Genomic DNA, 23,871 nt, shown 5'->3' with positions numbered 1-23,871 from the left:
CAAAAGCAACACATTTTCGCCAGAATGGAAACACAGCAGCAGTTTTGGGTCATTAAAATGAGATAATTTTTTTTTTTTTAAATCAATGTGGCTAAAACGGGCTTCCATACAAAACTGAGGAGAAGAAAACTAACTTTTGGTTTTCTTTTCATCGTTCATCAAAAATAATGCCTAAAATCACTTTTAGCAAAAAATAAATAATGATAATAAAAAAGACTCAGGCTATTATTTTAGGAAGGTGACGATATTTAAAATAATAACTACGTACTTGAATCATCTGGAAAGAAATGCTTGTGGTTGTTTTTGAAATACTCAATAGTAATTACGCTTCCTTGTAAAAAGTTAGAACAATGAAAACAAAAATGTAGTTAGAAACTTTAAAAAAAAAAAAAAAAAACAGAAACAAGACTATGTTTAATAAATTTATACTTTGTAATCCTATAATCAAGCTTTATGCATACAAATTGCATTAGTTCCAGGTGCAGTTTGTTGTGGTTGTAAAATGCCTTGACCTTGTCCAAAAGCTGACCTACTGAAGACAAAAACTTCTCTCGCTACAGATGATGCCCTTCGCTTAAAAGGTTGTTTTTCTTTTCCACAATTGCAACACAATTGCAGGGTTTCCTTTGAGAACTTTTTTACCAAAGTATGTAACTAGTTTGAACTTGACTACATTGTTTTATTGTTTTATATCTAGGATTAAAATGGAATGTATAGTTGACTTTTAAATTCTTGTAGTGTCTGACCACACAGGAGAACCTTTTGGAAGATTTGGGAAAACAGTCAGGTCAAGGGTCAAAAGACATTAAGTTTGAAAAATAAGTCTAATCTATGGTTTCCAAATGCATAAGCAGACAATCCGGCGCCAGGACCCAGAAGAAGACGTGAATGTGAAAAATATGCATGTGTTGACTTTGGGGAACATGTGTTGGTCAGAGCCCTATAAAAAGGACATAGTCCAGAGATTGGGGAGATTTCACGACAATTGGGCCAAGATTTCCTCGCAATTTGGTCATACTGACTTAGGCTGCAGTATTGTAATACAACTTTGCTGTTCAACCAAAGTCTGTAGCATGTAGAGTCTTTTTTCCTGCCACAACACCACACCGGCATCATGAGGAGACTGAAGGAAGACCCCACATTCTCTTTATGGATTAAATTGACTGTATAATTATGCAGCAACTGAGTTTGATTGCCTTGCATGGAGATTAATTAACTTGTGGTTAAGCGGAGGAGTATGTAGTTGGATTGCCGGAGGTGGTAATGACATCCTGTGACAGTCTGTTGCACAATGTGGTGGAATAGTCGTCCTATGATTTGCTGTTCCCAACATAATTGGTTAATGTGTTAGGTTTTTATCAGGTGAAACACTTGGAACTGCTTTGTTGCTAAAATGCGTTGTGCAAATAAACTTGACTTGGCTTGATAGGCCAGCAGAGAGGAATATACAACATCGTCCTTGGACAGCATTTGACTTGCCTAACTATTGCAGTTTCTCAGCTCTCCAAATACTAAACATATCATAGGTTTTGAATTAGAAATGCGTCGGTGTAGTCCTGAAAATGAGACATGTAAATGAATAATAAGATAAATATATATTTGCTGAATTGAAAAAATCCATATAAAATATCCCAATCCAAATATATGTTAGGATTGGGATATAATTAACCCTTTCATGCATAGTGGTCACTACAGTGGACAGCTATCTAAAAGCCATTTTCTTGTGCTTCCTGTGGATTTTTATGTTATAAATGCACACAGACCACTGAGGTGGACACTAATGCATCATAAAATATACCATCAACTACTGGCCATCAGCTGCAAATGCAAGAAATTATTTTTGTTAAATACAATATGGCCGACAGACAAAAAAGCATGAGAACAGACCCGGTCCCTCCTTCTACTGTAGACGACTCTTGCAAGTAAAAAAAATATTGTGACATCAGATAACCCCTAAGGAACAATACTACTGATGTATTTTTCAAATAACAACTTTGTATTTGGACAAAATTACAATTGATCACATAAAAATAAAAAAAATAAAAAAAATAATTTTTACAAAAAAATGTTCCTACCTTTTTTATGCCTTAAGAAAAGAATTTTAAAAAATGGAAAAAAAATTCTGACACAAAGGATCATAATTCATGCATCAGAGGGTTAAATGTTATATTCAGTTCATTTTGATTAAGATACATTAAATTTACTCCCTGATTCTATGAATGTTGGCTGTCTCTGACTCCTTCTTCTTATGTTTTTATATGTTTTAATAAAAACTTTACCAATCTTTGCTTTGATTCTACATCTATGCTGATTGGTTTATGTACAATAATATACTTTAACTTAATATTACTGCACAAATCATTTGATGTAATTGAATCCTAACCTCAGATTATCCATCCATTTGAAATCCTTTACATATTAGACAAAATTGTTTAGAAATGTATAAATAAATGTGGAAACTTGGAGATGTTACTGAAACACCATTTTGATTCTTCCACTTGTAAAAGTTATTTCATTTCCACCAACAAGTTCTCTGATCAGGAAGCACAATTTCTCTTCACACACAGTTTTAATAACAGACGAATACTAAAAAGATCAGATGCAGGCAATATTTAGTCAATAATAGACTTTATTGATGACCATTGCAACTTTTTATCTGTTGAAATGCATAAGCTGAACAGTACAACATAGTTAAATGCAGTAATTAAGGCAATAATTTTATCACCAGTAAATCTATCATTGAAAGGTCTGTAGACATTAAATAATTATTCAAAGCAACATTTTTATGTATATATTTTTATAAGATTTTTTATATATTTATATATTATTATTTATATATTATATATTTTCCTCCTGCTAGAAATGTACAGTGATACTGCATTCCCGGTTGTAACTCTTTCCAGAAATAATTGTGACTTACGTTTGTAGTCCCAATAGAACTACAAGTCCCGTGATTCCTCGTTCAGCGGTCGTCAAGTGGTTTGGTGAGGCGACGCTTTGGTTTTGAACGGCAGAGGCGAGCGGGAGTGTGCAGCTGGACTGGATTCAATCGTAACGGGAGTGTGTAACGGCTACGTAAGTTTTATTTTTATTTTTTTTAAACATCCTCATTTGTTACATAAAGTGTTGGAGAGACGAAGCTTGAGCCGTAAACTGCCAGCAACAAACGTTATGTTGCTACATGAAAAGGCCGAGTCATAGACACGCCGTTTCATGTGAAACGCACCAATGCTAGCTAGCAAACGTCAGTTCTCCATGTTATAAACGAACGACTCCAGAGTTAAATACATGTTCTTTCTGGTTCTACGTAAACACGTCGCCAGGTTTTTGACTTGTGTAACGAGCAGGTAACGTGTTGCTGAGTCGGCAGTTGTCGGGTCAACGGACACGAAGCAGCGCCGCTGCTAACTCACTGTTAGCAGCCGCGGGTTTATTATACAAGTCAGGTGTTTGAAGTAGGACAGCTCACCTTTAAAACAACCTTAGTGGATAATAAACGCAAAATTGAGGCCAAAAATTCTCTTCACTTTATTCTGTTTTAAAGGAAATATTATAGTATCGCTTAAAACATTAAGTTATTATGGAAGCTAAGGTAAACGTATCAATACATTTTTATCCGTTTCTCTTCAGTGTAAGGGTGAAATAAAAACAACCGTACATACATTAGAGTTTAACTTGAAGACGAATAAAAAAAGTGAACAATGCCTTTGGTCCTCAGGCATATCCATGGCGACAGACATTGTTGCAGAGCTGGCCGACTCTCTGGCCAAGACTGGAGTTGAGGATGGAGAGTTGAGCTACAAAGGCCAGGGAAGGAAGCTGGATGATGCCCAGTCAGGTACGTGACGTCTGCAGACCATTGTACACACTCAGTGACGCAAATCCTCATTTTATTGGTATTATTATTTAAAAACATTATTCTGGCTTATGTTTGTTTTACTATGGTGTCTTAATTGTTCCTATTCAATTCTTCTGTTTCGTGTCTCGACCTATTAAAATAGATGTCAGGTGTGAAGATTAAAGGCAAATGGAGTCGGTCCAATTGGCCAAAGAGTGAGAATGAATGAAAATATAACAGTGTTTTTTATCAAAAGTATCATCCTGGCAGTTGTTGGCAATCAAAATATTGCGATAATGGTTGGATATGTGCAGCTCTCAAGGTTTCCCCCAGAAAACTTGCCAAGCCTGGTGGTTGGGGAGCTCAGCAGTCATTCATCCAGCGGTCCGCCGTGTTTTTGAGTTAAAAAATGTTTAAAGTTGACAGGAAATTTGAAAATGTAACTTGATAATTATGTGTTATTGGAAGATTAATATCTGAAAACCAACTATAAAGTCTTAAAAAATGCAAACATACATTTAAAAAAAAAAAAAAAAAAGCAATGCTTAGCCTGGTGGGGACACAAGTAAAGCCTGGTGGCCCGCCAGTCTTATAATACACTGTGGGGAAACCCTAATGCTCTAGTTGTTACCGTTGCTACTTCTAAACCTGACACCACTTACCCGTTTTACAGCGGAGGAGATCGTGAAGGACATCGAGGAGTTTGAGGGTTTACAGGCTCTCAGGATGGAGGGAAACACTGTTGGCGTCGAGGCAGCGCAAGCCATTGCCAAAGCGCTTGAGACAAAGAGCGACTTCAAGGTTCTGAGTTTGAAACTTTTGTCATCAATGTAGTTGTAAACGTCACACTTTGCAAAATCAGCTACAAAAAGTTAACATTTTGGAGTTGTCTTGGCTTCATATGGTCTTATGCCTAAGAGTATGGCATAAAGATGTTTCTCATTAGTTGCCTCTGGTCCAAATATTGTAAGCAAACTCCATGTTTGTCTTGTTGAGTTTAAGCCAAATCAGATTGAAATTAAGGAGACGGTTTGATTCTGAAATGGGACCAATTGTTCAGTTCCTCCATGTTTTTCTTTAATTCAAAGCTAATACCTGAATCCAAGAAAAATGAAACGCATGTTTTTTGTTCTATATTTTTTCCGTTTTGAAATAAAAATTCAGAATTGAGAGATTCTGTCAGTATTGGGCAGTGAAAACCTGATCAGTGTATCTGTAGATATTGTATCTATGTCTCAGATACCTCCTCTATAGTTGAATGATTAACTTTGGAAGACTACCTCTTGTGTTTTTCAAAATAGTAACATTGCTTACATGTGTTTTCTCACAATCAGCGCTGTTACTGGAGTGACATGTTTACTGGTCGTCTGCGCTCCGAGATCCCGCCTGCCTTGGTAAAACACTTTCAATGACACCTTTATAAATCTGTGCTTACATGACGCACACTCTTTAGCTGGATTGTTTTAGTCAGGTTTTGTGTTTTTGTATTGTAGAACTCCCTGGGTGATGCCCTGATGCTAGCAGGGGCCCGACTGACGGTTTTAGACCTCAGCGACAACGCGTTTGGGCCCGACGGCGTGAAGGGCATCGAGAAGCTGCTCAAGAGCACCACCTGCTTCACGTTACAGGAGCTCCGGCTCAACAACTGCGGCATGGGCATCGGAGGCGGAAAGGTAAATCAACAAACGGACCAAGAGACAAAGACTTTTGTTCACTAATCCTTCTTCAATTCTTCTACTATTGTGTACCAAATTGTGTTTTGAACTCTTCAGATCTTGGCTGCTTCGTTGATCCAGTGTCATAAACAATCCAGTGAGAAAAACGAACCCCTCAGCCTGAAGGTGTTTGTCGCAGGGAGGAACCGTTTGGAGAACGATGGAGCCACCGCCCTCGCTCAAGCTTTCCAGGTGAGGGTCATTCACAAAGAGAACTTTATTCAGATAATATTGAATATACTATTGAGTTATGAAATATAAATGGTTGTCATTTGAATAGGGTTGTGACAAAACAGCCACTTTGTTTTGGTCATAAATCAGTACATACCAAATCCTACAGTTTTGTTTTCCATATTTTTTTAACAGAAACATGAACACAAAAATAAACCACCCTTGCTAATATGTTGGCATTATTTCCCTACTTTTTGGTTCCCTTTAAAAAGTTTACTCAATTTTTAACAAACAAAAAAAATAGCCAAACGAAAAGTAAAAGTAGGCGATGGCTTAAAAGTTATTTATCCTTTACTATGCCAAATGCAAGACATACAGACCTAAATAACTTCTCCGATTGTGAAAACACTAAATAATTATGGCCATAATAACAAGGAGCCTTCAGTTTTTTATCATCAATACCGTCAATGTTGCATTGCTTTGTTGTGGCGTGCTTTTGACAGAATTTTTATCAGCTCACTTGCTGTTGCTACTCGCCACAAAAGCAGCTAAAAAAAGACGTGTGTTGTTTTCTGACGGACGGTGGTGATCACGTCTGATTTCTTGTACTGTGACGGTTTGGTACAAATTCATGTACCTTTTTCATGCAACTCAAATTTGCTTGACTGTGCAGAGACTAGTGTTGCTATTAACAATTTATTCTTTTCAGTCGAGAGCTTTTGGTGCCGTTTAGGCTGATAATTGTAACATTATTGTTTTCTATTGTGTTTTTGTTTGTTTTTCTAAGCTGATGGGCAGCCTGGAGGAGGTTCACATGCCCCAGAATGGAATCAACCACCTGGGCGTGACGGCTCTGGCCTCCGCCATGCAGCACAACACAGGGCTCCGGATCCTCAACCTCAACGACAACACCTTCACTGAAAAGGGGGCTGTTGCCATGGCGCAGGTACAGAGACACAAGATATAATAGCAGCAGTTTATTTTATGTGCTTTATGTTTTTAAAACACAAAAGTGGTTGGAATTGTGTTTCAAGCTCAGGGAGCAGCAAGAATTTTTTTAAAAGGCTTTTCTTTTTATAGAAAAGATAGATGGCCGACTCTGACCCCATTCATTATTATTAATGAAATATTATTATTACTTATTTGAAATTTCTGTTGTGTGCTATGCTGGGACAAACTAAATGCCCCTTACCTCCTTTGGGGATCAATAAAGTATTATTCTCTTATCTTAAGTCTCTATCAGAAATCTTTTTTAATGTTCTGTGCAAAAAATGAATTTATTTACATAAAGTCACCTTCCAAAAATAATGGAAGGTTATTCCACTGTAGTGACTGCCAAAATAGCTTCCCCCCACCCTCAAGTGCTTTCATACCTGCAGTTGGGGTCGTACATTGAACGCTGCAACATTGAGGAAGGTCGATATCTTTACTCATTTATCATCCATAATTATGTAATAGAATTAGAATTCAGATTAATGTTATTGGTGCAACAGAATCAGTTATATCTGTATTAATATAATGGATATTCTGTCTGTTCTGACAGGCTCTGAAACATCTCCACAGCATCCAGGTGATCAACTTTGGGGACTGTTTAGTGCGGCCGGAAGGTGCTAGAGCTATTGCAGAAAGTGTGTCAGAGGGCTTACCCATCCTCAAGGTGAGTGGGTTGGTAAGATTGACTGTCACAACTTAGATTACATAATCTGTTCTGGATTGTGCCAACAGTTTGTTTTTCTCGGTTTGTGTCGGTATGAAGGTTTGGAGCCTAAGCATGAAAACCTTCTGAACATGGCATTGTCACAAAGTCGTGGTATTTGATCACCTCTGATTTAAATTTAATTTTACAGGCAATTATTTTACCATTACTACTTTTTTTTTTGGTTCATTTTTTTCTTATTTTGTAAATGATGAGTTAGAATTGGGTGACATGGCTTAAAAATCTCAGATTTTTTTGGGTGATTTTTTTTTCTTCTCTTGCTTTCTTTAAAAAATAAAGAAATTACAAATGACCTAAAATATGTTAAAATGTGGCTTTTATTTCAGTTATTCCTTTGAGTTGTACAACAGAATATCTGGGCCAGGCTACAAGAAGTTTTGTTTAATTGGTGGATTATAGTCATAACATAAGCAAAAAATAAACATAATTTTTCCAGTAGAAAGTTTGAAAACTGCAAGAAAAAAGTTGTTTTAATTTTTAAAAAATGCTTCTCGAGTTATCCAGATCTGACGCGACAGTGCATGTATTTCTCTCTTCAAAACAAACTCAGTTGTTTGCACAATCATTTCTGCCGCTGACAATAATTTGATGCCGTTTGTGTTAAAAGATGACGTATTCTGTTTGACAGGAGCTCAATCTGTCATACGGTGAGATCACGGCGGACGCAGCTCTGGCTGTGGTGGCGGCTGTGAAGAACAAGGACCAGCTGGAGAAACTGGACCTGAACGGTACAGATCTGGAAAAACAGCAGCTCAAATCTTTCTGATACTTTAGGAAAAAACGATTAGTAATCGTTTAAACCCTTTGATTTTCAGGGAACTATCTGGGAGAGGATGGCTGCAAAGCCGTGAAAGACGGCATGGAAGGCGTGAACATGATCAATCTGTTAGGATCACTAAGGTGATTGCCTTTCTGAGTAATCAATATATCAAATACCGTATTTTCCGCACTATAAGGCACATAGAATAGATGCTACAGTAGAGGCTGGGGTTACATTATGCATCCATTAGATGGAGCTGCGCTTAAGGGAATGTCAACAAAACAGTCAGATAGGTCAGTCAAACTTTATTAATAGATTACAAACCAGCGTTCTGAAAACTCCCTTCATTCCCAAAATGAATAAACAGCTGTTTTATTATTTTCCCCGAGGTAAAGTAAGTGACGTGGTATTTTCGTGACACAGTTTATCTTTTAACAACAGCAAGATATAACATATAGTGGAGGGGAACTTTTCCTCGATTCAATAAACACGTAAAAATCAGTCTGATAATGTTACGGTAAATCAAACGTTAGTGCTATCACAATATATATCCACTTCCTCTATAACCATTGATTCGTTCATGTTAAATTCTCTGGCTGCTGCTCTATTCCCGTGTTCTACTGTGTGACTGATCGCCTTGAGCTTAAACTCTGCGTCGTAAGCGGGTCTCTTAATAGGAGCCATTTTGGGGTCTTTACACAAAACCCAGCATGCACCGCGCGCTTCTTCTTCTACGGGGGAAAATGAAGTCGGCGGCTGCTTACCGTAGTTGCGAGACCTGTTGTGGCTCAATATTGGTCCATATATAAGGTGCACCGGATTATAAGGCGCACTCTCGGCTTTTGAGGAAATTGAAGGTTTTTAGGTGCGCCTTATAGTGCGAAAAATGCGGTAATCTTTTGTTCATGTTAATTCCTGTTTTACTTCCATACAAAGAGCCAATCATACCTGCTGCCTCTGACTTCTTAACTGCCTAATATTTAGATCTTTACATAAATTCATCATCAATGTGTTTCTGCCGTTTTCTCAGTGACGATGAGGGTGAGCCTGAAGACGATGAGGACGAGGATGAAGAAGATAACGATGAGGATGATGACGATGATGATGATGAGGACGATGTAGATGAGGAGGAAATTGAAGAGGAGGAGGAAGAGCAGGAGAACAACAGCAGCAACAACAACAAGGTTAGTTGTGACTAAACTGTGTAGCTTCAATATCCAGAAATGTCTGCCACAGGAAAAGATCAGAAATCACAATCAATCCACTAGAAACGCTAAAATGACCAGCATCACAACATTGCTTGTGTATCTGTGGTTACATCAATCACTGGCCTAAGTTTCCTACTTTCTTCTCTTTGCCTCCTCACCCAAAGCCATCCACTCCCATGTCAGCACCACGACCACCAGATGTCTCTTCTTTCCTCAGCTTCCCGTCTCCTGACAAACTGCTGAAACTTGGCACCAAGAGGACGTTGCTGGTCCAGCAGCAGGTGAGCAAACGCACAAATACACGGACGGCACAGGGTGTCTGCGCATCCTTAAAAAGTCTTAAATCAAATAATAATTTAAAACTAAGGCCTCAAAATGTCTTAAATTCATTTTTCAAAGTATGTTTACCTTCAATATGTTATTCACAGGTCCTAATTCTTATCTAGCTTGCTAGCAAGGGTATGCTAGCTAGATAGCTTCTTTGAGTAAGTGCAAATTTATCACTCGTTGCCTGGACGAAGTTTGTACATTTCTGTCGAGATATAGGTCCTAAATTTCATTTATAATAATCTTAAAAGGTCTTAAATTTTAGTTGCTGAAGCACTTGCTTGCACACAGCCATCAATATCTTTTTATAATATCATAATAACTATGATATTATAAATATGAACTGTAATATAATAATATGATCTATAATATAATAATAACTTTTTAAAACTTGATGCCACTGAAGAATATCCCCTTCACATCCACTAGCCCACATGTGAACCAGTGCAGCAGAATCAGTGCAACAGCAGTAAGATTACTGAATCGCATGCAACACTTTAAAAACGCTTCACTCACCTTGGCATGCTGGATTATCGAACTGATGACACCTGACCTGCTTTCTGATTGATGGGGCTAATCTTGACCACTCGGGGGCGCTCAAACACACACTATTCGGAGCTGGAAAAAAAGCGACACAAATGGAGACAAAACGTTATGTTTTCAAAGTTCATTTTGTTTCCTTCGCTTAGACAGATAGGACTCTTGTTTTTCACACACATGACATTATAGGAAACGGTGTGAGAGCAGCTTTAGAAATAATGCAACACAACCAGAAGTCTTTAACACTCCTTGGTGTCGGTGAAGCAGCAGGTTCTTCATTTCAGGGTTTCTGTGCAGTTTGGAAAAGTCTGGAGTCAAATTTGACCATTTTTTTCCCTTCTTCTTGGGTTTAGTTTTTTAAGGCGCATACTTTTGTTTCTGCATTGATATTTCTATTACATTCCTTAGATGTGATTTGGCACATTACACCACGATTTGAAGTATTTACCCCATCAGCATTAAAAAAACCCCCATATGGACCCATTCAAAGGTTAAAAAGAACTATTTCACTACTTTTAAGACCAAAGTCGGGTTTAATTTGACCTGCAGTGCTTACGCTGGATTAAACAAAGCAACAGAGCTGCTATATTTCTTACATTTTCCAAACAAAATAAAGATACCAAACTTCACAAAATGTGCTACCAGTTTGTGTCTGAAAATCACTTTCATTTGCTTCCCCGTCTAGGTGGATGTGACGGATGCAAGAAAAACAGCTGAAGCCTTCCTGAAGATCGCCTCGGTGTATAAAGAGGAGAACAACGACGTTAAGAATGCAGTGTTGGACACAATCGGTAAGATGCACGAATTTTATTTGGGGTGACTGGTTGCTACTCTCAGTTTCTTTATTTTGTGTCCTGGTGAATCTTCTCTGTAGCTCCCAAAAGCAGGAAACCTCATTAGTCTGTTAATTTGTGAACTTTATGTTTTTATTACCCTCATTTTTAATACACCTAAGAAGAACAAAACCTTCTTAGGTTATGACCTGAATATGACCTGAAGAATATTCAGGTCATGTTCTTATTCACATTTTTATTTGAGCTCTCTAGTGTCAAACCAATCATAACTAAAACTGTGTTGGATCACATGTCATGTTTTGCTAATATCCTGTACAGCTGTATTTTTATTCTCAAATATTTTCATCTTCTTCTAGAAACAGATTGTCAGGATGATTTGTGTTTTCACATTTTTCTTTTGTGATTGACTTTTTCCACATTTCCCACCAAATCCTTGATTGTTTAAAGATCGACATGAGTAGAATATTCTTCATTGTCCCCTAGGGGAAATTTCATAGGCGTAAGTGTGTGTATTCATAGTAGCATTTGTCCAAATGAACAATAAATACACACACAATACATATAAACAGCTAAAGACATAAACAACAGAACACACCTTCCAGGCCTCAGCCTACTCTCTATTGAAAATTTGTAGTCAAAATTTTGATGGAGGTGGTTATAAAAGAGGATTTAAAACAACCCAATTTAGTTTTTTGTTTGTTTGTTTAGTTTTAATTGGAGAAATCCCTATATTTGTCTCCCCTCTTCCCAGATGCCCTCCTGAGTAAAGCTTTCAGCACTCCCTCCTTTCAAGGTTACAGCTTCGTATCCATTTTGTTAGTGCTCCTAGGACTTATTAAGGTAAGCTTTCTTAAGACAAAAGTCAACACATCTGGTTTTGTTTTTCCCAAATTCAATATTAATCCGCCTGCCGTCGTGTCCTCTGCGCCGCTCAGAGTGAGGACAAGATCAAGCCCATGGTCGTCGTCCCGGGCCACCTCCACGCCCTGGAGCACGTTGTTCGGCAGGACTACTTCCCCAAAGAGAACGTGGCGGTGCTCGAGGCGTTCATGTCCCGGTAAGGGCGTGGTGAATGAGCCAATCAGCATGCGGCTTCCAGGTACAAAATGCAACAATTACTGTCCCCCGTCTTCAGGGGTGGTGGACACACGAGTGGCAATGAGTTTATGCACCAGGATGGGGATTAAGACACACTTATAATGGAACATGTTAAAGAGGCAGTATAATCTAAAATTGACTCTTTTTTTAAAAAAACTCTACATCACGTTATAATGTTATTCAATCCTCAAAAACATACCTGAAGGGTTGCTTTGATTCTTCTATCCATGTTTGAGGAATCCTTTAACCTCCCATGAAAACCATTCAGCTGTGCAAAACGTCTGGGTGGACTTAGCCCCGCCTTTAAGGACAAAGCTCCTCCTTGGAGCTGCAGTTTCCAAGCTTCTGAGCTTCTGCCTCACAGAACAGCCCTCCCCCACTCAGCTCCTTCAGACTAGCCAGCAGTAATGAGCAAACCCCTGGTGGAACAGCTGAGCTCGTTATATGAGCTACTTCTCAGTGCAACGCTGGTAAAAACGTTGCTAAAGAGTTAATAGAGGAGCGATATTGTGGTGACTTCCTGAAGGCGGAGTTTCAGAAAGAGCAGGAGCTTTTAAAGAGACAGAGGCCCAATTTCAAGGCACGAAGTCAAAACATTTTAAAACACTATTCAGAATTATAACAGTTACTTGATTGTGCTATAAAATGGCACTATGTGCCTGGAAAACACATAATACAGCCCCTTTAACACATGCAGTACTTTGAAACAATACTGACACCCTCAAAGTTTTTATTTATTTATTTCTTGCCTTATTACAAGAAACTACATATATTTAATGAGACGGACAAACAGTCTTGCATCATCGTAAAGTGGAAGAAAAATCCAATTTAAAAAAACAAACATTTTATTTCAGTTAAATTTAGCTTAAATAAAGCTCACCTTCTTATTTACTCTCAGTATAAATCCAGCTGTTTATGTAAAGAATTCAAGTTTACAGTTTCAGCCATTTAGGGAACACAACTCTGGTCAGGTGAAACTAAAATGAAACCATTTTCAAAATGCTGTGTATGTTTCTCACTCTAGACACAACAGTTCCCACAGTGAAGCATGGTGGTGGCAGCATTATGCGTCGGGTTCATTATGCCTTTGACTAGAATGGTCTAGTCAAAGCCAAGATTTAAGTTCAGCTGTGAACCCGTAGCTAGACTCAAAAATGAAATGTAAATTCTCTCTATCCAAACCTGGTTGAGCTCAGACGCCCCTTTAAGACCTGCAGCTGTAATTGCTTCAAGAAATACTATTACATAGTATTAACTTGAGGGAGCTGTATTAATATTACACATCCTACTGTTTACATTTTTTTATTAAAACTTTTTCTAAATCAAACTTCATCTTCCTTCCATTTTACGACTCATACACGACTTTGTAGAAACATAATTTAGAAACAGAAGAGACATAAATACGATCCACTGTAGGAGGAACTACTTTATAAAAGTGAGCTCTTGAGATGTTTCAATTATTGCTTTATAAAATCTGTGCTTCCATCCCCAGGAGCAACAAATCCTTGGAGTCATGTGGAAACGCCAGAAACGGCCTCCAATCGACACTGCAGAGAGTTCGATCTCAGAGCTGAGGCTCACAGACTGAACATTTATTCACTGATGGACCTTTAAAAACCCGCACACAGGAACCCAAACGGCTGCATCTCCGCTCTGGCACAATAATCTACGTCGCAGCTGCAGTTAATCTGAAACTTCATGTTGCGTTAACCTTCTCATTTTGGACTCGACTTGAATGCATCGGGCTGGAAACAGATCCGCTCTTCATTTTAGCGACTACGTCTGCAACCTGAACATATCTTACAACAAAGACGGTAAATTGATGGGATCAGATTGATCGGGAGGAGCTTTGTATTTAATAGATGAATTTAATGTTCTCTCAGATGGCGTTTACTGAAGACACAAATATGGTGGAAGAAAATGTTAAGATATCAAAGAGCAACGGGTGGCAACTTAAACCAATCAAAGTGCATTTAAAAGCTGATATCTTTACTGTCTTTTGTAGCCCAGGGTTCTATGTTTTATAATTTGTTTTTGCAAAAATAAACCATTTGTTGGATGTCTTGAGTCTTTTGTGTCTAAAACATTCATTTAAAAAAAAAAAAAGAAATCTCTCTACCAACTGTTTTTTTTTTTTTATTATTATTATCCCCCATAAAGAGAGACTTTCCAAACCAAGATGAAGGTGAATGAAGCAAATTAAAACTTATTGTGGTTCTTTCTTGTCTTTGGTTTCCTGATGTATTGGCTGAAAATGGGAAGCCAGTCCTTTGTAAGTTTTTGGACAAGCATCAGAGGTCACCCCAAAGGAATTTACCAAAGCCTTGTTGGTTGTACTGCAGGGATAATGTCCTAGACACTTCACATTCCCAGGAATGCGATGCAAGTCGTTCCCCTCTGCATATGTTCAAACGCTACTCGTCAAGCAGTACTGTGAGAAAAGACTGGCTGTGCTGTGTGGTTGCTGTTGTTTTATAGCTGTACTTCAATTTACTCTGCACCGTCGAAACCTTCATGTAAGTACTTTTTTGTGCACTTTAATCAAGTGAGAATATATTCATAATGCTCACATAAGATTGTTCCATGCTTCTGTGTTTTTTCGGTTCTTAACTAGCTCTGCAAACTTCAGCTCAGTTCAACAATGCAAATATCAAAATGTTCAACTTGTGAATTGTGCTATGACTATAGGTAATTTCAGCTATTATACTTTTTGGAAACATTTAAACTGAAATTCTTCAGAATGCCACAAAATTCAGCAAAAGCTTTGTGCTCCTGGTTTGACAGCTTACTACATTCTTCCTACTCCATTCAAAATGTTATCTTGAAATAACTCGGCTTTTTCCGTATCTCTTATGGTTTCTCTATAATTGCGATTTAAGCTTAATGCAGATTTTTGACCGTTTTTCGGGCTTCATCACCTTTAGTGTCCATGGAAGTGACTTCCAGACAAATCTGCTGTTTTGAAATCATGATTCTTACGTACTCGCCCGGTGCAGATGGAGTTCTTCCGTCCTGCAGTTTTCCTGACCATTTTAACTCTGAGCTCAACCATCAATGCAAGAAAATGTCCCAAACCATGCCGCTGTGATGACACCAAACGTACAGTGACCTGCATCGGCAAAAACTTAACGGAGATTCCCCTGGGAGTAGATGAGGTGAGGAACTTCAACCGTGTTTACAGTCTGCTGTGCTTTTCTTTAAAACTCAGAATGAGAGTCATTGATTTGGTAAACTTGGGGCAGTAGCCCAGGGAGCCAACTTTTAGGGGGGACAGACTTTCTATTTTTATTTTTTCTATGAATGCATGTTTTGCAGGCATAACCCCATATGTAAGGAGTAAAGGTAATCTTTTGAGATTTCATGAACATAGGCAATGCTCAAATATTTCAAAATTATGAAGTTGTAATGTTTTTTGGGGGGAACAACATGGAGCTACTGGCCAAGTAGTTTATGTATAGAACTACCTATTAGTGTACTGTAATTTGCATTAGAAAAATATTTTTTTTTTAGTAGACAGGGCACCAAAACGGTTTCCATCCCAGGGGCCCAAATCCTTGTAAATCCGGCCCTGCTTGTACTGGTTTAAGCCGTTTGTTAAATATCCTTTCTGTTCAGTTATGAAGAGTCTCCTGTCTCTGACATCTCTTTACCTCTTTTCTATCAATTTGTTTGCCCAACATCCACACAACCATTAGCATTCAACTGCTAGTCTATCCATGAATCCACCCATGCACTTTTTTGTGTGTTTGTTTTGCAGGTTAAATATTTACTTCAGCGTAGGTACTTTGACAACTTTAGTCTGGAATTGATTTGTAGAGGATGTCTGGTGAACTCAGCCTCAGAACAATCTGGTTCATCGTGCTTCCAGGTGACAGTCAAACTGGATCTGAAGAGGAACAGCTTCCAGATGTTACCCAGAGGTGCTTTTCTTCACACCCCATACCTCACCCACCTCAGTCTGCAGCGGTGCAGCGTCGTCACGGTGAAGGAGGGCGCGTTTCGAGGTCTCGGTCGAGTGGTCTACCTGAACCTGGCCTACAACAAAATTGACATCCTTTACCAGGTGAGATGAGGGGAAAGAACCGTATGGTTTCCTGTTGGTCGTTTCTGGTGAGGTGGAACTAAAGAACTATTTCTGTCTGTCTTGCAGGAATCCTTTGACGGCCTCTCGGCCTTGAAGGAGCTGCACCTGGACCACAACCGTATCGAGGAGATCCGGCCTGGAGCCTTCACACAGCTCGGCTTTCTCAAAATGCTGACTCTCGCCCACAACCACCTGGTTTACATCCCCAACATGACCTTCCAGGTACCAAAAGAGAAAAACCCCATCAGGGTAATCACTGTTGCCGTTGGAGACGTGACTCCACCGTAACTGGACTTCTCTTTCAGGGCTTGCAGAACATTAAGTGGCTTCGTCTTAGCTGCAACTCCCTGAACAACCTGGCAGCCGAAGCGTTTGCAGGGCTGTTCACGCTCAGTCGCCTTAGCCTGGATCACAATGAGCTGCAGTTCTTCCCCACACGGACAATGACAAGGTGACACACTGTGATGTGTTTTCATAAGCAGGTCGCAGAGGACGTTTCAATGAGCCATCAAAATCACAGTGTTGGACCTGAAGGGGCATCATTGCGTAAAGTCTGCTTTTTGAGCTTTACATCGTGTTAAAATGTTATTCACTCACCAAATATATAGTTGGAGTGTTGCCTTGATTCTTTCATGCATGTTTGAGAAATCCTTTAATCTCCATGGCAACCATTCAACTGTGCAAAACACCTGGGTGGACCTAGCCCTCCCTCGAGGCGCAGCTGATCCATTTTATAAGCTACCAAGTTTCCGCCTCAAAGAGCAGCCCTCCACTATGATTCTCCCACTCAGCTCCTTCAGACTAGCCAGCAGCAATTAGCAACCACCTGGTGGAACTGTGCATCAGCTGAGTTCGTTATATGAGCTTCTTCTCAGTGAAATGCTGGTAGAAACGTTGTTAAAAGGTTAATGGAGGAGCCATGCTGTGATGACTTCCTGGAGGCGGGGTTTCAGAAAGAGCAGGAGCTTCTTAAAGAGGCAGAGATCTAATTTCAAGGCGGTAAATTACAAAGTCATCTTTCTTTAAAGGTGTATTTGATACGTATAGCATTTTTATAACAACTGAAGGTTGCCTGGAAAACACATAACACTGCTCCCTTAAAACTACATAACCAAAGGTATGCATTCAATTCCTCTTTAATGTTTGGTTGATTTTATTACCATTTTTATTACCAGTTTTGCGTTTGTATTACACCCCCTTAACTCTGACGTTACCTTATCAGGTACCTGCGTGTAAATGAATCAGCATAAATCCATCTGTTCTGTGAAGGCTTCAGAACATCAATGCTGTTGGTTTTTCTTCATTTTAATGACGAAAATACAATTTTGTTTGATCTCTTTGGGAAACCAGTTAAGTATCTGTAAACAAGAGGCTCCTGTCAATCTGCTTTTGAGGTTTTTCAAGTATTTTAAAGTTAACTGTTTTTAGATTTTGTGACTGACTGACACCAGATTTGTTCTTCCTTTTTAAGGCTTCCTGAAGTCAAACGGCTGGATTTGAGCTACAACCCCATGACCTACCTGGAGGAAGAATCCGTCTGGATGGGGAAGCTGACACACCTCTACCTAGACCACTCGTCCCTTCAGGATCTGTCGGACCAGGCGTTTTCCCAGGCCGGGCTCCTGTCCCACGTTGACCTTGGCCACAATCAGCTTCGATACCTGGAGCCGCTCTCAGGCCCAACGAAACTGCGAGTCCTCAACCTGACCGGTACCACTCTACACTCACACGGGGGAGGAAGAAAAAGGTTCTGACATGAACACCGGCCAAAATTCTAAGTTTTCCTCAACACCCTTACTAAGTATCAAATAAGGAAATGTAATTTTGTCATGCAGCAGAGTCACTATTACCCCATTTAAAGGGCATTGAGTATTTGGGACAAACTAAGAATAAATAAATAAATAAAATTACATGAATAAAATAATATAATGTACAGAATAAACTCATATGAGAATAAAGTACAAGAATAAAGTCATAATGCTATGAGAATAAAGCTGTATGAGAATATAAAGCCGAAATTAATACAAGAATAAAGTTGTAATTTTACACGATGACATTATGACTAATACTGTGACTTTATTATCACAAGATTATTGTAATGTTACGACTTTATTCTTGTAATATTATTTTTGTCATTTTTTTTCTTCAAGTGTCAGGGCCAAACAAAAAAATGTTTTTTAAATAAAATTACAAGAACACCAGAATAAAGTAGTAATAGGCACATTATTTAATTTCCCTTTGGAATTAATAAAGTATTTTTGAACTGAATTTGAATTATTCTGATGCCACAACTTTATTCTAGGATTAAGATTAACAAGAACTTGTCGTCACAAGACTTGTTTTTGTTATTTTATTTTATTTTATTTTCTTAATGTGGCCCTACTACTCCATTGTAAGATATTGCATTTCTTTCCCAGTATAAATTAGATCTAAAGTTAACGTTTCCATTTTTGCTCTGGCTGAATATTTTTGGTTGTAGTCCTTCTAAAAGCTGAATCTCAGCACCTTCTGTTTGAAGTTTTTTGCAGTGTTTTTAGGAAATGTCCTGCATTTAGGACGTCCTAAAGCACAGGTGTCAAACTCCAGTCCTCGAGGGCCGCTGTCCTGCAGTTTTTAGATGTGCCGCAGGTACAAAACACTGGAATGAAATGGCTTAATCACCTCCTCCTTGTGTAGATCAGTTCTCCAGAGCCTTGCTAATGACCTAATTATTCTATTCAGGTGTGGTGCAGCAGAGGCACATCTAAAAGTTGCAGGACAGCAGCTCTTGAGGTCTGGAGTTTGTCACCCCTGTTCTAAAGGCAGGACATTTAGAACGTCCTGCATTTAGTCCCAACTGCAAAAGGGAAGATAGTCCCTTTTGCAGTTGGGACTATCTTCCCAACTGCAAGAGGCATTGCAGCAGCATGATGCAGCCACCGTCGTGTTTCACCGTGTGGATGGTGTGTTGAGGGGGATTTCCATGCGCTCGCAATGTGACGAGGTGTGAACGAGTCAAAAAGAGCGTCGTAGAGCAACTTGGATTTCTCTTCCAAGGCAACCCGATCCGCTGCAACTGCCGCATGAGGCGGCTGAAGGAATGGGCGACCGCCGGAGGAGTGAAGCTGCCGGGAGCCTGTGCAGGACCGGCTCACCTCTCTGATGAGCCGCTGCAGGCTGTGACCTCCATGGATCTGCGCTGCCGCGGCGGAGCCGAGGCTCTGGAGGAGGAAGAGGAAGAGGAGAGTAATGGAAACATCACAGCCACTGCCAAGCCCAAGCAGACAGCCAAGTGTCCACTTGACTGTGAATGTGACGTATGTTTTATTTTAACACACGACTGAAGAGAAAGGCATACGGTTGTAGATTTATTGTAAAGCCCTGGATATGTCGACTCCTTAGATCTTCTTAGCTTCGTTTCAATGAAACAAACTGACTCTTGCTGTTATTATTTGGACCGATACTCTGCTGGGTCTACAGAATATTGAGATAATAACGATTTGTTCACATTTTGCACGTTTTTGTACCTTCATTTGGGTTTCAGCTGCTCTTAAAAAGCAGCACCCAGCCATTTTTATTTCTTTTTTGGCAATAAGTTAGTATTTTGTGGTACCAAGAAAACGAGCCGTTTGAAAAACCTTGCAATTGCTAAGTCACGTCCTTACCTAGCAACACCAGCAAAGCCCAGCCCATCACCTAGCAACCCAAGACCTCCAGCATGTCTGGTCAGCTGGTTTTTCATGCGCTGTACAATGGCAGCTGGAAGTGACAAGTGTTTAGTTGTTGACTTACCATCCATAAACCACTCACCGTAGTCTTGTTAGTTGCGCATCTGTTTTTCACCTGTGAGTGTAAATGTTAGGTTGGGGTGTCAAATTAAGCAGAACTGAAATCTCATTATCTAAGAACGATTTTGGGCAAATACAAAATGTAATGAACATGTTTTATAAAGCCCATAGACCTAACCTAACCTGTTTAAGGAAATGCAGGTCGCTTTAAGAATCAATTGTTAACCTGGGAATATTGTGGGGTCCAATAAGCGTTCTTGGCAGGCATCCGAAGACAGTAGGCGGGAAAAGTTTTCCTGTAACAGGAAGATAAGCTCAGGCAGAAAACATGCAGTGGAAGTGTATCAAATAGAGACTTACGATTTAAGATGTACAGCAGCTTTCTTTCTCTCTGATTCCCCCCACCTCAGACTGAAGCCCACCACGCCTCGTGTGAGAGCCGTGGTCTTAACAAAGTCCCTCGGGGCTTCCCACCCAGGACGCAGCTGCTCATTCTCCGTGGCAACCACTTCCATTTCATCCCCGCCAGAAGCTTCCCGGGCACTGGTCGAGTTGTGTCTCTGTACCTGGACTTCTGCAAAATCCACGAAATCGAAGCTGGGGCCTTCCGTGGAATGAGGAACCTGGTGTATTTGTACCTGTCTGACAACGACCTCACGTCTTTGGAGCCCGAAGCTTTGGCCGGACTCCCAAAGCTCGTCTATCTTCACCTGGAGGGGAACCGACTGGCACAATTCCCCGGAGCAGGTCGGATTAAAGTTCCTAAAATTACAATTGTATCCATGCAAAGAGCCAAAGTAAAGTTGATGTTTACTTTTCCCTCTGCAGCTCTGTCACTCGTACCAAATTTGTCCGTCCTGCATCTGGAGCGAAACGCCATCTCAAGGCTGGAGCCTGCTGGTTTACTGTGCTCAGCTGCTCCGTCACTGATGAAGCTCTATTTAAGGAGCAACGCCATCGGTGGAATCGCCAAGGGCGCCCTGGACTCTGCTAACATTGAAACGCTTCACCTGGATTCAAACCGGCTGACCCGGGTGCCGTCCGACGCTCTGACTGACACGCCGAACCTGACGGAGCTGAACCTGTCTCGAAACCCGGTCCAGTGGCTCGGACCCGAGACCTTCCAGGAGATGTCACACAGTCTTCAGAGGCTTTACATGAATCAGATGGGGATGGAAGAGGTAAAGATTATGATGGATGCCTACATTTTGTGTTTGTTTTTTCTCCTTGACTATTGAAATGAGACAGAAATTGTCTGAAATTGCTGTGATTATTTGAGTTAAAAAATTGCTGGTTTGACTTAGGGCTGAAAAACGTATCACTATATAAGTGTTTCATTTCAGTCAGTATCAATAATTATTGATTACCGTAGTTTAAAAAAAAAATTATTTTAAATGTCTGAAAAGCCAAACTGGTGACGTTTTATCCACAGTTTTCACTCCACTGTGTTGTTTTTTTTATTTTTAAGCAACTATGAGGCACAGTGACAAAACCTGAAACTGCTGTTGCGCAAGTTACTCACCGGGTCGTTGCTAGGTAACCAAAGAGCGAGTGAATTAGTAGATGTGAGAAATTCAGTGGCTAAGGTCTTTCCTCTGCCTACATCCCCCAGAATGCTGTTTGGCTCTCGGAGTTCAGTGAAATCATTTAAAATTCTGTCAGACGTTATATCTAGTGATATTGATCACATATCTATTGTGATATATACGGTTATTGATTAATTGCCAAGCTCTATACACTTAGAGTGCATGTGAAAATAAGTATTGAATAAAAAATTACAGATGTCCAATGACGGTCCATAATCATGGGTTTAAATAAATCTTCTATCTGTGGTCAGATGTCGAAAGAGGCTCTGCTGGGCCTGGGTCCACGTCTGAAAGTTCTGACCGTGAGAGGAAACCAGCTGAAGACGCTTCCGGACCTGAGCCCGCTCAGCGGCCTCGAGATGATCGACCTGCGGGACAACCCTGTGGTCTGTGACTGTGACCTGCTGCCCCTGCGAAGGTCAGTGCATTTACCAGAGAACCGGTTCCGGTGAAAATCAAAAAAAAAAAGAATTCTCCGGTTTGGCAGTAAGACGGTTAATTCAGCTTTTAAAACCCATACTTTTTTTTTTTTACCCCTCCAGGGGGTCTTTTTGTGGGCTCTAGTGTCCCTTATATGATAGTAGGCTGACAGGAAACGGGGAAGGAGAGGGGGGAAGACATGCGGCAAATGTCGTCGGGTCCGGGAGTCAAACCCGAGACGGCCGCGCCGAGGACTCAAGGCCTCCAAATACGGGTCGCGCTAACTGCTACGCCACCACGGCACGCCCCAAAACCCATACATTTTCAATCGGGTTGAGGTTTGGAGAAGGCTGTCCAGTGCTGCATGTCGGGAAACTTTATACAGTGGGTTGTTAAGAAGAAAAAAATGACCAAAACCAAACAGAAGAAGATTTTAACCTATTTGGTGTGGCAAGCGTTTGGTCAGTCGTCAACAGATGTAACTGGATGTTCCAGCAGGACGTTGATCCCAAATGTGACATTAGTGCAACAATTACAACTGCAACTGTATTGTTTTCTAATAATGTCTGAATCTCTTTGTTTCGTTCGCACAGGTGGATGGAGAGAGTGAAGTTGGACGTTTTAGCAACATGTCGTCACCCTCTAGAGCTTAAAGGTCAGAAGGTGATGGACACCAAAGGGTTCACAACCTGTCCAGAAAGCACAACTTCTCCGACTGAGACTGGATCCTGTAGGACCCATGGCTGCAAGACTAAAATCCACCAGAGCGAAGAAGAAGGCCAGAAAAGCTCAGACCACCCAGTGAAACATAAGTAGGTCAAAAAACAAGAAGATGGACAAAGCAAGTGGAGGAAATTGAGTTTGTGTTAGATTTTTAGTCTATTAGTGTAGAATCAAGTCAAAGTAGTTACTTTAGTGTTTAATGGAAACATGTGCAATAGAGGTCAAAATCCACTATGAATACTTATTTCCTGTTATAGCTTTATCTTGAGAAGACGTCTGGTTTAGGTTTTTTCTTTATCAACAAAATTTGTCAGAGGTGTGAAAAGTAACCAGTTACATTCAGTGGTGCTACTGTAATCAGGTGCAATATGTTTGTACACTGGACTTTTTTTGAAGTTGTGTATAAATCTCGAACTTTTACTTGTTTGTTTTTGATTAAAGTATTTTACTCAGCTACATTTTAAGTCATGTCCGTTAAAGAGTAAAAATAAATATAAAAAGGCTGCAATGATTCTTCAACACCATGACAATGTGAGCACTCTGAATAGTATTTTTAAATTACACCCAATACCTCCCAAGTATTCATGACGTCCTGTGCTAACATGGTTCAATTTGAGCCAAATCTTTTATTTATAAAGTTCATAATTTAATCAAAAGCTGTTTCATACTGATATGTCATATTTTTCCTATGTGAAATCCATCTGTGTAACTTTCTTTTGCTGATAAAAAAAAAGGTCACTTTTCTTAAAATAAAATTGCATTGAGGAATGTTTTGCTTTTATTTGAGTAAAAGTTTACACTTGGTAACTTGTATTTTAAGTAATGTTCTGTACTCTTTCCACCTATTTTTCACTTTGAACGCTGAGTCTGGTTCTCTTTCAACAATGACCCCCTTCTTTTCCTCAAATATGGGGGCCTAATGTTTACTAATGCTTACTAATGTTGAGTGCTTACTCTGTCTTGTGCCTCTTGTAAGGTTATCCGTCAAACACACACACAAAGGAGAATAAAAAGTTTTTTCAACTGCATAAAATTTAAAAACATTGTGGTTTTTTAGAGCCCTGAAATGAAAGCTTACAAGGTTTTTATCGTCATTCTACAACAGTTATTAATTTAGGGGGGA

General features: G+C 39.8%; 2 protein-coding genes across 3 annotated transcripts; both read left to right on the top strand.

The window, feature by feature from the left end:
• Nucleotides 1–2,947: 2,947 nt before the first annotated feature.
• rangap1a (RAN GTPase activating protein 1a) lies at nt 2,948–14,227 on the top strand. 2 transcript variants are annotated; one of them, XM_032588527.1, is made up of 16 exons: nt 2,948–3,075; nt 3,719–3,838; nt 4,512–4,639; nt 5,173–5,232; nt 5,332–5,511; nt 5,611–5,745; nt 6,512–6,670; nt 7,268–7,381; nt 8,070–8,169; nt 8,257–8,341; nt 9,232–9,385; nt 9,574–9,690; nt 10,962–11,067; nt 11,822–11,910; nt 12,006–12,127; nt 13,661–14,227. In XM_032588527.1, exons 2-16 carry the CDS (start codon nt 3,727–3,729, stop codon nt 13,740–13,742), a joined length of 1,743 nt encoding a protein of 580 aa, XP_032444418.1. In that variant the 5' UTR covers nt 2,948–3,075; nt 3,719–3,726; the 3' UTR covers nt 13,743–14,227. The 2 variants fall into 2 exon arrangements, with proteins under 2 accessions (XP_032444418.1, XP_032444419.1); XM_032588528.1 differs by having other exon boundaries at nt 12,006–12,169.
• Nucleotides 14,228–14,347: 120 nt separating this feature from the next.
• chadla (chondroadherin-like a) lies at nt 14,348–23,770 on the top strand. The gene is made up of 10 exons (XM_032588526.1): nt 14,348–15,323; nt 16,037–16,231; nt 16,319–16,474; nt 16,558–16,703; nt 17,724–17,962; nt 19,289–19,548; nt 20,430–20,766; nt 20,848–21,200; nt 21,857–22,023; nt 22,619–23,770. Exons 1-10 carry the CDS (start codon nt 15,165–15,167, stop codon nt 22,839–22,841), a joined length of 2,235 nt encoding a protein of 744 aa, XP_032444417.1. The 5' UTR covers nt 14,348–15,164; the 3' UTR covers nt 22,842–23,770.
• Nucleotides 23,771–23,871: the final 101 nt, after the last annotated feature.

The sequence above is a fragment of the Xiphophorus hellerii genome, chromosome 16 (assembly GCF_003331165.1).
Source record: "Xiphophorus hellerii strain 12219 chromosome 16, Xiphophorus_hellerii-4.1, whole genome shotgun sequence".
Taxonomy (NCBI): domain Eukaryota; kingdom Metazoa; phylum Chordata; class Actinopteri; order Cyprinodontiformes; family Poeciliidae; genus Xiphophorus; species Xiphophorus hellerii.
Note: the sequence above shows the minus strand (reverse complement) of the source record. Positions and strands in the feature narration are given on the sequence as shown.